The sequence below is a fragment of the Protopterus annectens genome, chromosome 2.part0, assembly GCF_019279795.1.
Source record: "Protopterus annectens isolate FY-2018-M chromosome 2.part0, PAN1.0, whole genome shotgun sequence".
NCBI classification, from domain to species: domain Eukaryota; kingdom Metazoa; phylum Chordata; order Ceratodontiformes; family Protopteridae; genus Protopterus; species Protopterus annectens.
The window spans coordinates 634,818,868-634,832,678 of NC_056728.1; the positions used below are offsets into that span (position 1 = coordinate 634,818,868).

Genomic DNA, 13,811 nt, shown 5'->3' on the forward strand with positions numbered 1-13,811 from the left:
GGCCTTGTTTAAAGAAACTCCAGCTCTACTCAGTGGCATACAGCCTGCTCAGAGACAATCTGTGCCTGACGTATAAAGCCATGTCCAACCCGGAATTAATGGACATGCTGCACCTCAGAAAATCCAAATCCCATCGAGCTACGTGTTCGAAAGACTTGAACCTCAGCACTGAAATAAATGCTGGAGGGACAGATTCATAACCCAGAGGCTCCCTTCACTCTGGAATAAAATCCCAGTCCAGGTTAGGCAGAGTCCCTCATTGACTCTCTTCAAGAGGAATCTTCATGAGTGGATGGGAGATCGTAGGTTTACACCGGGTTTCACTTCTTTGTCACTGTTAGACAGAGGCACAGTATACTAACCTCAAAAAAGGGCATAGCAAAATTAAATTGGGTGGCAAAAGCCAAACACACACTGGCTAGGCTTATAAATACCCTAGGGCAGATAGCCTAGTATGAACCTATATATATATGTGTATATGTATATATGTGTATATGTATATATATATATATATATATATATATATATATTTATATATATATATATGTGTATGTGTATATATATATATATATATATATATATATATGTATGTATATATATATATATATATATATATATGTGTGTGTGTGTATGCATATGTGTGTGTGTGTATATATATATATATATATATATCTATAGGTCTACTCTGATTCACTGAAAACTCATTTCACTGAATGTTCATACTGTTGGGCAAATAAAATGTATATGCCTTTTTCATCAATGTAGTGCAACCCTGGAGTTAATATATGTAATTGGGGGGAGCGTAGCACCCACCTATTTAGCTTTTATATTTATAAATCTCATTTCATTGAAAGCTAATAATGTAAAACTAAAAGTAATTGGGGGGGGCTGTGTCCCCCACCACCCTAACTAATATATACTTTACTCCAGGATCTTACTACAGTGGGGAAAATGGCATATACATTTTATTTGCCCAACAGTACTTACATTCAGTGAAATGTGATTCATTGAAATGAGTTTTCAGTGATATGATCTTTCATTGATTAGGTGCGAGTGTTTCGAAATTCAGTGAAATGAGTTTTTAGTGAATCAAAGTAGACATATATGTGTATATATGTATGTATATATGTATATATGTATATATATATATATATGTACACATATAAAATGAGTTCCATTTAGAAGATTAACTTTTAAGAAAATCACATTTCATATGGTTGAGCCGTATGATCAACTTTCTGAAAAGTCATAGCATTTGTATGGAGGTATTGGCACAGTGGGGGTTCTTTTCACTACTGTAGTGTGAGCTCGGAGTTAGTACAAGTGATTTGTGTGAGGTCTGGGAAGAATTTTCACCACAGATTTACAAAAGTGTAAAAATGATGTGTTTGGTGGTATTTACTACTTTTGGTTGTCAAGCATGTCGTTTTAGAGCTGACTTGAGGGACAACCACAGAGGAAAATTGAAAAAACTGTACAATATAAAAATAAGTTACAGGTATGAATCTGCCATGATGACTTTTAATCCAGTTTTTGTTATGTCCTCTTTTTCTGTTTGCAGGTACGCTCTGACTGGTATGTGTATGCAGTTCTCACATCTCTACCTTGGGTGGGAAAAGAGTTATACGAAAAGAAGGATGTTGAGATGGAGCGCATTCTTTCCCTCATTGACAGCTATCTCAAGTATGAAGAATGTTCAGTTAAAATTTGTCTTTCCATAGAGCAGTAAAGCAGAGCCTTACAAAAAAAGTAAAAAAGTATAGGTCCTGCTTTTTGTTACAGCTGTTATTGCTAATTTCTTACTGTTTGGTATTGATTGTTTTGAGCAGATTGTTATTCTTTTAGTTAAATTAATCTCCACTAGCCAGTTGAAAATTTTGTAAATGAATTTTGAGTTGCTGACATTTTAGGCATTAGTAGGCACATGCTCTTTGTAGTAGTTTTGCTGCAGCATCCTGTTTCTCTGGTTGATGTCAATACCCTCATGTTTTGCTTTGGAGTAGTTAGCGAGGTGTAGTCTTTACTTGTTTGGCAACAGTTTGCCACAGATTGGGCCATGTAGCATCATTGTTCCTAGTCTTCCTAAGTGCTCTGTTTTAGTTTTGATATGTTCTAGCTTCAGTTTCTGCTTCTTGATGATTCATCTGTTCATATAGATTAACAGGGCCTTAATCTGTTGATGGTTGTATGTTAGTATTTTTTTGCATGAAATGTACAAAAGTCATGAATGTTGGCTCTAAAGTGGCTGAAAAAGTGAAATCAAAGTTACGCAGACTGAGGCACTGACATATGTGGTGTTTGGTGTCAAGCAGGTTTATATCTTTGACAGTTATTCCTTCATGTAGCTTAACACAGTATGCATAATTTGCTAATAGGGAGATCATTTTAGAATACTGAGGAATCTTGCAAGGTCATTGGAGGGTGTTTATAGAGTGTTTTGTTGTAGGAATTAAGCTTGAGAGTCCCTTGGGATCTTCCTAGAGGTTATGTTTCTTGACAGGCATGGAGACTCCAGCACTATTGCCATTAGGTCTAAAGGCATGAAAAGTGCAAAACTCTGGTATAGAGGGAGTGCTTTTTTTTACGTTAAGTTCAAGTTACAGTAACTAGGAAAAATAGACTTTTGAGCTGTTTTAGCTAAGCTAAAACACCAAGCAGTAATAGAAGTATTCGTAAATTAAACTCCAAACAGTAGTAATAAACGGTAAAAAGAAAATCTTGTTGCAATCAACTTCCTGATTTCCTGTATGCAGTTTCTCTATCCATTCACACAGACAATGGATAGTGTAGTATGTGTTTTAGACAAGTTAGCCTTCGTTATTTAAGATGGTTCACACCTAATGGTATTCATTTATGTATCTGTAAAAAAAAAATGCCAAACACACAGACCCCCCCCCCCAATTACTATATCTTCATAAGTGCATTTGTAAGTTTTATAGCACACTGTTTTCAAAGTTCTCTCATTCTAGTTATACTACTGATTTTCCTGGCTGCAAACATTCCATTCAGTTACACAGAAGCTGGGGAGTAAGATAATCATTGGAATATTAAAACCACCTATATTTTGATAACTATTCTAAGAGATATTCAAGCTTTAACCAGTCACAATTATATGTTTATAATTCTATAGAATTAAATAGAATGTTGATTTTTTTTTTTGTTTTTTAAATATGTATAAACACAAGATTTATTTCTTGCTCTGATGTCCATTTCATTATGCATCCCGAATGGGTCTTCGGATCCGTCTTCTCATCCAAACCGCCCATTTCTCAGACATGTGATCCAAGCCTCAAACTACTTTGTCTGCTATGATGCCTCATTCCCTTCAACCCCCGAGATCTCATTTGTTGCCACTATGGTCCAGGCACGATTCTGAGCCTCTGCTTCCAAGGTAGCTACATTTTCTATTTTTGACTGTTCTTTCTTAAAATTTGTCTCTACTTTCCCCTGTTTTTCTCTTACTATAGTGTAGTATAGATCTATGTCTCCTCCCTTTACTTTTCCTGTAGTTTTTCTGATGGTATGTCCTTCCCTCCCTTTCCTGGTCTCGCTCTTTTTCTTTCTCTTAATTCTTTCCTATATTAAAAAAAAAAAAAAATAAAGCTTTCCTGATATTTTGTAGTTTTAGGTAGGTAGTGTTAGTGTGTGACTGGCCTCTGAGAGTTTGTGCATGTCTGCTTAGTCATGTCAGAGAGGCCAGAAAAATCCGCAGGGTTTAAAAGATGTGCCTCTTGTGGGCATAAGATTCCCCAATCTGATGCCCACAAGAGTTGCGTTTATTTCTTGGGCCCAGGGCATTTGCGTCTGCCTTGCGATATCTGCTTAGCTTTCTGTCCCTGGATCCTGGTGGACAGGAGTAAATGAGATCATGCTCAGAGGGCTTCTTCACACCTCTGGAGTCCAGACTCCTTCCTAGAAGAAACAACCCTCCTCTGCTTCAGTGGAGTTGTTGGCTTCTACTTCTGAAAAGAGTAGGAAGTCATTGGAGCCATCTAACTAATGCTTCTCCCTGGATCCGAGCAGTCCCTGGTATCCGGTGGAGTCTGCGCTAGCTAAACCTTCCTCTCTGCCGGATCCATCAATCTTTGATACGAGCGGTACCTCGGAGCTGACAGAGGTTATTTGGATCCATAGTTACTCTTTTCTGGAGCGGACCCTAAACCTCTCCTGCCTGGATCGTAGACCTAGGAGCGGTACTCTGAGCTGGAGAAAGTCTCAGTCTCCCACCCAGACTGCCCGGACAGGCAGGTCACTTGTGAGGTCTACCCATTCTTCATTATCCTCCAAGTCGTTTCAGCTCTTACACTCAGAAGTGGATCGGGTGATGAGTAGTTTCCTCAAAGCCCATATCCAGCTTGGGATTTTGCCCTGTCTGACTCTCTGTGGATCCATGAGAGCTCCAACCCCGTATACTCGGCTCCCCGTCATCTGATTCATCCGGTTTTGGAATCACAGGGCCTGGTGATCCTGAGTGGATCTGCGTCGTATCGGAGAATATCTTTTTACCTAACACCCAGCAGTATCAGTCTGGTTCTGCTCCGATTTTATCGCAGCAGAGTGCATCCCAGATCCGAGGGATTGACATTGGGTCCTCAGAATTGGTGTTGGCTCCTACTTTTTCCTTCTTGGAGCCGTTCCTTCCTCAGGGGGACTCTCCCTTCGATAGCTCGGGCCCGGTATCTTGTGGAGATGTCGGATCTGGGTTAGCCCTCCTGTCTTTCCTCCTTAAGGGCTCCAGTCTTGGGGGCTCATCCTGCATCCTCGGCATTCCAAGCGGCAGAGAGGGCTTTCTCGACTCCATGAGATATGACCCTCATCCGCCAGGCCCTTCCCAGTTCTCAATGGATTGAAGCTGTTCTCCTCCTCTTCCGATCCATGGTCAGCTCCTCCAGGAGAACCTCCAGCCAACCCCTCGACAAGGGTTCTCTTGTCTTGAGTCCTCCCTCGAGTACCCTGTGGAGGAGGTTTCATGGAAGCATCTGTGCAAGAAAAAGCACATTAACTTCACCTTGGAGTCTTCAACAGAGGACACCGACTTCAGTGAATTGGAAGGGTCCACTTGATCTCCACGTGATATCTCCTTAGGAGATGTTTTAGAACTCCTGAAGCAAAAGAGTACATGGGTCTCCTCAACCCTTTTCCTCGGAGGAGTCTGTGTTCTTGGAGGCATTCAGGACAAGACCATCTAAATCCTGGGTGACCCCTCTGATTGAACCAGTTATTGATCTCATAGCCTGCTGGGCTTGGAAAGAGCCTGACATTAGAGAACCAATCCCCAAATGTGCAGATAAGTACCTTGGTTCCCCCTAGGATCATCTTTTCTGGAGCAGAGGTGTCCTGGTCAATGCCATTGTGGTGTCGGCAGCCACTAAAAAGGAGCTTGCTGAACAGAGCTCTTCTGTCCATCCCCCGAATAGTGAGCATGTCTTGGATACTTTTTCACTGAGAGCATTGAACTATCTGGCACATTTCACACACCTCCAGAGAGACCTGGTAAAGCAACAATGTTAAGTTGTCAATCTCGCCTTCATTCTTGCTGGATGGGTTCGGAGCCGATCCTCGGCTCCGACTCGGCACTTGCTTTAGCTTGAGAACTCCTTTTACCAGCTCGAGGCAACCCTATATCCCATGATGCAAGGCGGAACTACCTCAGATCTCGTTTGCCGCTTAGCGAAAGAGGTCTCCTTTGCCAGCTGAGGTAAGTTGATTCTGTCAAAAAAAGCTTAGTCATGGATTTATTTCTCCCTTATTCCCCTTTTTTATAGTGTGTAGTGTTTCTACAGCCCACCCTATTTCCCTTATAGTTAAAAAGTTTTAAATTCTTTTTATAATTGTAAAAGAGTTTTAAGTTAGGCCTAGACCCCAGTGCTTAATCCCTACCTGTATGTCTGTGTGTTGGGGGATTAATTGTGTGATTGTTGGGGTGTGTGTGACTTTCTTCCTCTAGGACTATGTCTAAGGAAGGCAAGGTCTCAGGCTTCAAGAAGTGTGACTCGTGCTGTCAGAAAATGTCTCTGACAGACTGTCACACTTCTTGTGTTTACTGCCTGGGGCCTTTGCACCTGCAGGACTCCTGTGCTTTGTGTCACTCTTTTAGCCAGAGAGTCCTGCAGGAAAGGAGGAATAAATTGATCCTCCGTGGCTTACTTAAGCCAGAAGGTTCTCCCTCTAAAACAGGGTCCAGTAAACCTTCTAAGCCTCCGAAGGTTCAGGCTACAGTATCTAAGCCTCCTCCGGTGGCTCCGGCTCCGTCGGAGCCGAGATCGGCTCCGGCTGGAGCCGATCTTTCTGCTTTGAAAGTAGTGGGTTCGGCACCGATTGGTTCCGACACCTGATCTACTGTGGCCTTGTCGGCTCCGGCTGGAGCCGACACCTTATCCAGCATCGGAGCCGAGAAACCTTCGGCTCCATCTGGAATTCAGGGGACTTCGGCTCCGATGACTTCGTCCCGAAAGAGATCTCGGTCCCCTTCGTTGGAGAGTATCCACTCGGCTCCAGGGTCTCCTCTTTTGTCGGAGCGGAGCCATCAGAGCCGATCTTCGAGATCTTCCAGGCTGTCTGACCACGACTTAGAGAGGGTGGTAAGCAGGCTGTTAAAGTCGCAGGCACTGGCCCAGATGCTCCATAGCCCGTCTCAGCAGACTTCGGCTATTGCTTCACCCCTTGAACTTCCTCCTCCGACTCCCCACCAGAATTCGGAGCCGGACCTTCTCGGGACAGCGACTGTTTCGGCGCCGGAGCCGATACATCCTTCGGCTCCGTCGTCTTCGGCTCCAATCTCCTCCTTGAGACCTTCCTTGGAGGGATCCGGTCGTAGAGTTTCCCTGGTCGGCTCCGAGGGGGCTAGTGGCATCGGACCCTTGTCCGACCCCGCTCGGGGCTTCGGCTTTGGTAAGCTCGGCACCGACATCAGCCTCGGAGCCTTCCCTCTCAGTGGAACCGGGAATTCCTGTGTCCTCGGAACGGGGATATTCCGGTCTCCCGGGGAGGGGAGCCTTTGAGGTGATGAGGAGTGTCCTGGCTCCTGAGCCAGGTCAACGGTCCATCCCTCTAGCTCCTCCCTCTTCGGTGCCTGGAGACACCTCTTGCCAGCCTCTTGCTCTCAGGCCCAGGGATCCATCGCCCCAGGTTTCCCCATTGGGAATTTCCTCCTCTTCCAAGTTTCTCCTGATCCTGCAGGTGAACCCCTCGGAAGAGGACGAAGAGGAAACACACAGACTCCCTGAGTCTACTACATCTGATACCGACTTAGATGAGTCGGAGGGTTCCCGATCCCCTCTGAGGATGTCTCCTTTTCAGACATCCTTGAGCTCCTCAAACAGAGGGGGAATTGGCCATCCATTGATCCCTCCGAGGATGAGTCGGTATACCTGGAGGCTTTGGATCCCGACCCTCCACCTCCTGGGTGTCTCCGCTTTTCGACCCACTTATGCAGGTAGTGGCTCGGAAGGCTTGGGCAGCTCCAGATTCTGTGGAACCTGTCCCCAGGTGACCATCCAAGTTTATTACGGCCCCTACGGACAAACAGTTTCTTTCCAAGGGCGTCTCTGTGGATGCTATGGTGGTGGCGGCCACTAAGAAGGAACTTATGGATCCTTCAGTACCTGTCCATCCTCCTAACAAGGATTCTAGGACCATGGACAGGTATGGAAAGCGGATGTTTTCTTCAGCGACCTTTGCTATGCGTTCGCTGAACTACCTTTGTCACTTCACCAGGCTTCAGAGAGATATTCTCAAGGAACTAGGTGAAGTGGTCCAGGATCCTTCTGCTGCTGGGGCTCAAGAAAAGATTGCCTCACAGCTAGCAATCCTGAATTCCTTATCCAACTCCTCCATGCGGCTCATATCCTATGCGGCCGATGGAGTGAGCAGGGCTGCAGGCACAGGAGTGGCTCTTAGACGTCAAGCCTGGACGCGGCTTTATAATTTTGCGGACCCCTTTAAGGCGTCCTTCACCAATACCCCCTTTGATGGTTCGGCTTTGTTCGGACCTCAGCTGAAGGATACCTTGACCAGGTGTGAGCAGGACGGTAAAACTCTTTCTGCCGTTGGAGTCCATTTTTCCACCCCTTCTAGACCATATCCCAAGGGTCAGAAGGGAGGGAAGATGTGGTTCCGCAAAGCCCAAGGAGCTACACCGGACACACGTGGTCAGTTTACCCTCAGAGGCAGAGGGGTAACAATAATAGACGCCCTAGAGGCAGGGGGGGGTCCTCAGAACCAGGGCAACAGGGAGTCTCTTCCTGAGAAGCCCTTTCAGCACCCCTGAGGTGTTGCCCGACTGTCCACCCTTGGAGGCAGTCGGGGGAAGGATTTCGCTGTACCCAGTAGCCTGGCATTCCCTCTCACAAGATATGTGGGTACAGTCGATCATATCCGAGGGTTACAAAATCCCCTTCAAAAGGTATCCCATACCTCAACAATCCCTTCCAGACATCTCACCCGGTCAAAGGGATTTGGCAGAACAGGAGGTTTCAAAGCTCCTAGGAAAAGAGCCGTCCAGACTGTTCCGCAGACCAAGTAGGATCCGCGTCTACTCGAGATTCTTTTTGGTCCCCAAAAGGACGGGAGATTGGAGACCAATATTAGACCTGAGCAGTCTAAACAGATTTGTCAAGAAGGCAAGATTCCGGATGGTCACGCTTCAGTCCATTCTGCCCTTTCTGGGCAAGGACAACTGGATGTGCTCTATAGACCTTCAGGACGCGTACTATCACATAAAGATTCACAGGCGCTCCAGAAGGTTTCTCCGCTTTCGGCTAGGGACCAGTCATTACCAATTCAGAGCCCTGCCCTTTGGCCTCACTTCAGCCCCCAGAGTGTTTACCAAATGCATGGCAGTGGTCACAGCTCATCTGAGACGTCAAGGATTCCAGGTGTTTCCTTATTTGGACGACTGGCTCCTCTCCGCCACCACCAGGTGTCAGCTTCTTCAAACCAGAGACTACACTCTGCAACTTTGCAGGAGTTTGGGAATTTCAGTAAATTTCGAAAAATCTTCTCTGCGGCCTTGCCCAATCTATCACCTTTATAGGCGCAGAATTAAACACCGTCAAAATGTTAGCCAGACTAACAGATCAAAGAATTCTGGACATCCAAAAATTCATTCGGATTCTATTGCAGAGCAGCAAGGTCAAAGCCAGATTAATACTAAAGGTTCTAGGTCTTATGGCTGCGGCCATTGTTCTTCTACCACTGGCTCGCTTCCACATGCGTCTTCTGCAGTGGATGTTATTCACTCAGTGGTCGTACCACAGTCTTCCAATGAGGCACGAAATCTTTGTCACACAATCGTGCAGAACTCATCTGAACTGGTGGATATCTTCCCCTCTTCTTCATCAGGGCCGACCCTTTGTTCTCCCTCCTCCAGTTGCCACAGTTACTACGGATGCCTCTCTGATCGGGTGGGGGGAGCATTTTCAGGGCAAATGGTCCACGGGACGTGGCAACCCATAGAATACCATCTGCACATCAATGTCCTGGAGATGAGAGCGGTGCTTTTAACGTTGCAAGCCCTCAACGACTTTCTTCCCATGGGGACTATTGCAGTACAAACGGACAACATGTCCGTGGTCTGGTACATCAACAAGCAGGGCGGGACCAGGTCCTATCCATTGTGTCGAGAAGCTCTCAGACTTTGGCAATGGGCAATCTCCTCTCATCGGTTTCTGATAGCAACGCACATCCCCGGCAGGTCCAACCTCTTGGCAGACAGGCTGAGCAGATCCATTCTGATGCCTCACGAGTGGTCTCTCAATCAATCTGTAGTGGATCAGATTTTTCTGAAGTGGGGCACACCTTGTTGCGATCTTTTTGCTACACCTCAAAACAAGTGCCCCGATTTTTTCACCCTCTTTCCCCTACCAGGCCAACCCCTGAGAGACTCTCTAACCCAGGATTGGCCCCGGGGACTTCTGTACGCTTTTCCTCCCTTTCCCTTGATTCCACAAGTCATTCAGAAAGCCACCGTTTTGAGGGCCAAGTTGATTCTCATTGCCCCTTACTGGCCTCGACAAATTTGGTTTCCGTCTCTGCATCGTCACCTCCTGGTGCAGCCCTGGCATCTGGACCCAGTTCCGGATCTCTTGATCCATCAGTCGGGTCAGCAGCACCGGGCCATTCTTTCTCTCAACCTCACTGCTTGGTTGCTCCACTTCCTTCCCTAGCCAGGCTTCCGATGATCTCTGATTCAGTCAGAGACATCTTAGTGTCTTCTTTAAAGTCGTCCACCAGAACTGTTTATGCTAGCAAGTGGCAACGTTTTTCTATTTGGGCAAATTCCAGGAATATTGATCCCTTTACTTCTCCTGTGCATTCTGTTTTAGATTTCCTGGCTGAAGTTTTTCAGTCAGGATCTTCTTCATCTACAGTTAATCATGTTGGCTTGCATGATAATAACATTGTCTCTCAGATTATGCAAGGCCTTTCTGAGAGGAGTTTTTCTCCTAAAGCCGCCGTTAAAGCATCCTCCTCCGCAATGGGATCTAAATTTAATGTTGGCATCCTTGATGTTACCTCCCTTCGAACCGTCTGCTTCATGTTCTTTGGAATTATTGACCTGGAAAACTATATTCTTACTGGCTGTCACTTCAGCAAGAAGGGTTTCCGAGATTCAAGCTCTCTGCATCCGTTCCCCTTACTTGGTTTTTCATAAGGACAGGGTATCCTTAAGAACGAACCCGTCCTTTCTCCCCAAAGTTGTGTCTCAAACCAATATTAATCAATCCATAGATCTACCAGTCTTTTTCCCAAACTATTCTGACAGAGCTGAACAAAAGCTACATTTTTTGGATGTCCATCGTCAGCTCAGGTACTATTTGCATAGAACGAAACAATTCAGGAAATCGGACCAATTATTTGTCTCCTATGCAGAAAACAGGATAGGTCTTCCAGTCTCTAAAGTGACCTTATCCAGATGGTTGTCTTCCACCATTTCCTATGTGTACTCTCTCAGAGGCAAGCAACTACTTCTAAACCGAAAGCACACTCAACCAGGAGTCTATCCACTTCTGCAGCCTTTCAGGATAGACTACCCATTGATACCATTTGTGCAGCAGCTACTTGGGCCACTCCTCATACCTTTGTCTCTCATTACAAGTTAGACTTGGCCTCCAGAGACAGGGCCAGTTTTGGTTCCACAGTTCTCAAGTGTATGTTCCATTGAGCCACCCGGGATACAGGTGCTAGGGACGCGGTCCCATCCAGCAAGAATGAAGGTGAGATTGACAACTTAACATTTAGAAGTTATGTACCTACCATAACGTTCCATGTTAGTTGTCTTCTCTCGCCTTCTTTCTTGCGTCCCTCCCTCCTTCCCCCTGGCCTGGACAGATCTTGAAGAGTTCCTATCAGGTTGTTTCCTCCTGAGCCGTCATTTGAGGACTCTTATTATGAACTTGGGTTTCCTAATTATGTTAGGTTAGTCCTTAGCAGGATAGGTTAGCTACCAAACGAGATCTGAGGTAGTTCCGCCTTGCATCATGGGATATAGGGTTGCCTCGAGCTGGTAAAAGGAGTTCTCAAGCTAAAGCAAGTGCCGAGTCGGAGCCGAGGATCGGCTCCGAACCCATCCAGCAAGAAAGAAGGCGAGAGAAGACAACTAACATGGGACGTTATGGTAGGTACATAACTTCTAATTTCACACCGCTGGGGCAGTCACTGTCAGAGGAAACCTTCAAGAAGTTTTCCACACAGTTGAACACCATCGCTTCACTTGCTCATTCCTTGATGAAGCTAATCTGACATGAAGTGGAGGGGACTTCTCGAGTGGCTGGTTCAGGCATAGCCCTCAGACGACATGCCTGGCTGAGACTATTTGGGTTTGCGGACTCCTTCAAAGCATTGTTTGTTCATTTTTGTTTGGACTGTCAGTTAAGGAGACCCTTACCTCCAACGAACAGGAGGGCAAGGCTTTATCTGCCATAGGGATCAAGTTTTCTTCCCCCAATGGACCTTCTTCAGGAACCAGTAGATCAGGAAGATGATGTGATTCCGCAGATCATAAGCAGCCTTCCCAGATTTGCAAAATGATGATTCCTCTTCCAGAGGCAAAGGGAGAGGATTCAATGGTTGCCGCCGCCATAAAGGTAGAGGGGGTCCTCAGAATCAGGGCTTCAGGGAACCCTTCTTGGACAAGCCCTTTCAGCACTCTTGAAGTGCTGCCCCGACTATCCTGCTCTGGAGGCGGACTTTCTTTACACCTAGTAGCCTGGACAAACATAGAAAATGACGCTTGGGTGTTAAATGTTTGTCCAGGGGCTACTATATTCCTTTTTCCCCTACCACCTTCCTCTTTCGGGGGAGTGTCTACCCGACATGCCACCCAGTCGGAGGGAGAATGCCCTTTTAGAAGTACAAAACTTCCTGACAAAAGAGTCATCCAGTGGGCCCCAACTAAACAACATGGATGAGAAACTTACTCTAGCTTTTTTTTGGTGCCAGATAAGACCGGGGATCTCAGACCCATTCTGGATCTCAGCAGTTTGAATGTATTTGTCAAGAAGACTAAGTTCCACATTATTACTGTACAATCCAGTCTTGTGCAAGGACGACTAGATGTGCTTGGTGGATCTCCAGGAGGCATACGATCATATCAAAATAGGCGCTCCAGGAGATTTCTGCGCTTCCAGCTGGGAGCCAAACATTGCAATTTCAGAGCACTGCCCTTTGGTCTCACGGCAGCCGCCCACCTGTTCACCATGTACATGGCAGTGGTCACAGCACATCTCTGTCTGCAAAGCTTCCAGGTGTTCCCTTACCTGGACGTTTGGTTCCTAATGGCACCCACAAGGCATCATCTACTTCAGGCAGTTAAAGTGATGTTGCGCCTGTTTCTTCACTTCGGGATCACAGTCAACATGATGGTCCCAGTTCAGGACATCCAATTCATTGAGACCCAGTTGAACACTGTAACAGAAGCTGCTGCTCTTTCCTCCTGATATCGCTCAGGCAACAGGTTCATTACTTAATATACACACCGTCTCCTTCAGCTCACGTGATTCTTATAACCCTGGGTTCCATGTCGGCTGCTATCCTTCTGATGCCGCTAGCCAGATTCTTCATGCGAGTTCTTCAGTGGACCCTAGCTATTCAGTAGTTCACTCAGTGTCACCCATTATCATCCCCGATCAGGCTTACTCCAATTTACAGTCATCTACAGTGGTGGATGCTCAAGGATCATTTTCACTTAGGCAGGCCTTTTGTCTTTCCCCTCTGTTGGCCACAGTGACCATGGACGCCTCCCTTTTGGGGTGGTGGGCATTTTCAGGGAAAGGATGGGCCAAGACATGTGGTCCCCCAGAGAGACCAAATTGTACATAAACATTCTGGAGATGTGAGCAGTCGTCTGCACGTTGCAAGCCTTTCAGGACTGCCTCCCTCTGGGAACGATTGCAGTCTTCACAGACAATATGTCAGTGGTATGGTACTTCGATGAGAGTCTGTGAATGGGCGATTACTTTGAACCACTTTCTCAATACAATGCACATCCCAGGGGAATCCACCATTCTGGTGGACAAGTTGAGCAGGTCTATTTTGAGTCCTCATGAGTGGTCTCAGAACCAGTCAGTAGCGATCGAGATTTTCGGCCATTGGGGCCAACCTTGCTGTGACCCGTTGCCTCTCCCCTAGACAACAAATGCAGCAGGTAGGTCACTCTGATCCCTTCAGCTGGAGAGTCACCCAGGGATGCTGTAGTCCACAATTGGCTCCTGGGTCTCCTGAATTCTTATCCTCCAATCTCTATGATGCCCAAAGTTCTACAGAAAGCCAGCAGGTTGATGTCCAATCTCAGTCATTGTCCCTCATTGGCC

General features: G+C 46.2%; 1 protein-coding gene across 1 annotated transcript in view; it reads left to right on the plus strand.

Annotated features, from left to right (window-relative positions):
* Nucleotides 1-13,811, plus strand: part of NCBP1 (nuclear cap binding protein subunit 1) — a 2,903,332-nt gene that overhangs the window by 775,841 nt on the left and 2,113,680 nt on the right. The window contains exon 9 of the mRNA XM_044060340.1: nt 1,562-1,683. Coding sequence (XP_043916275.1) covers nt 1,562-1,683 — 122 coding nt within the window. The remainder of the gene's footprint in view (nt 1-1,561; nt 1,684-13,811) is intronic.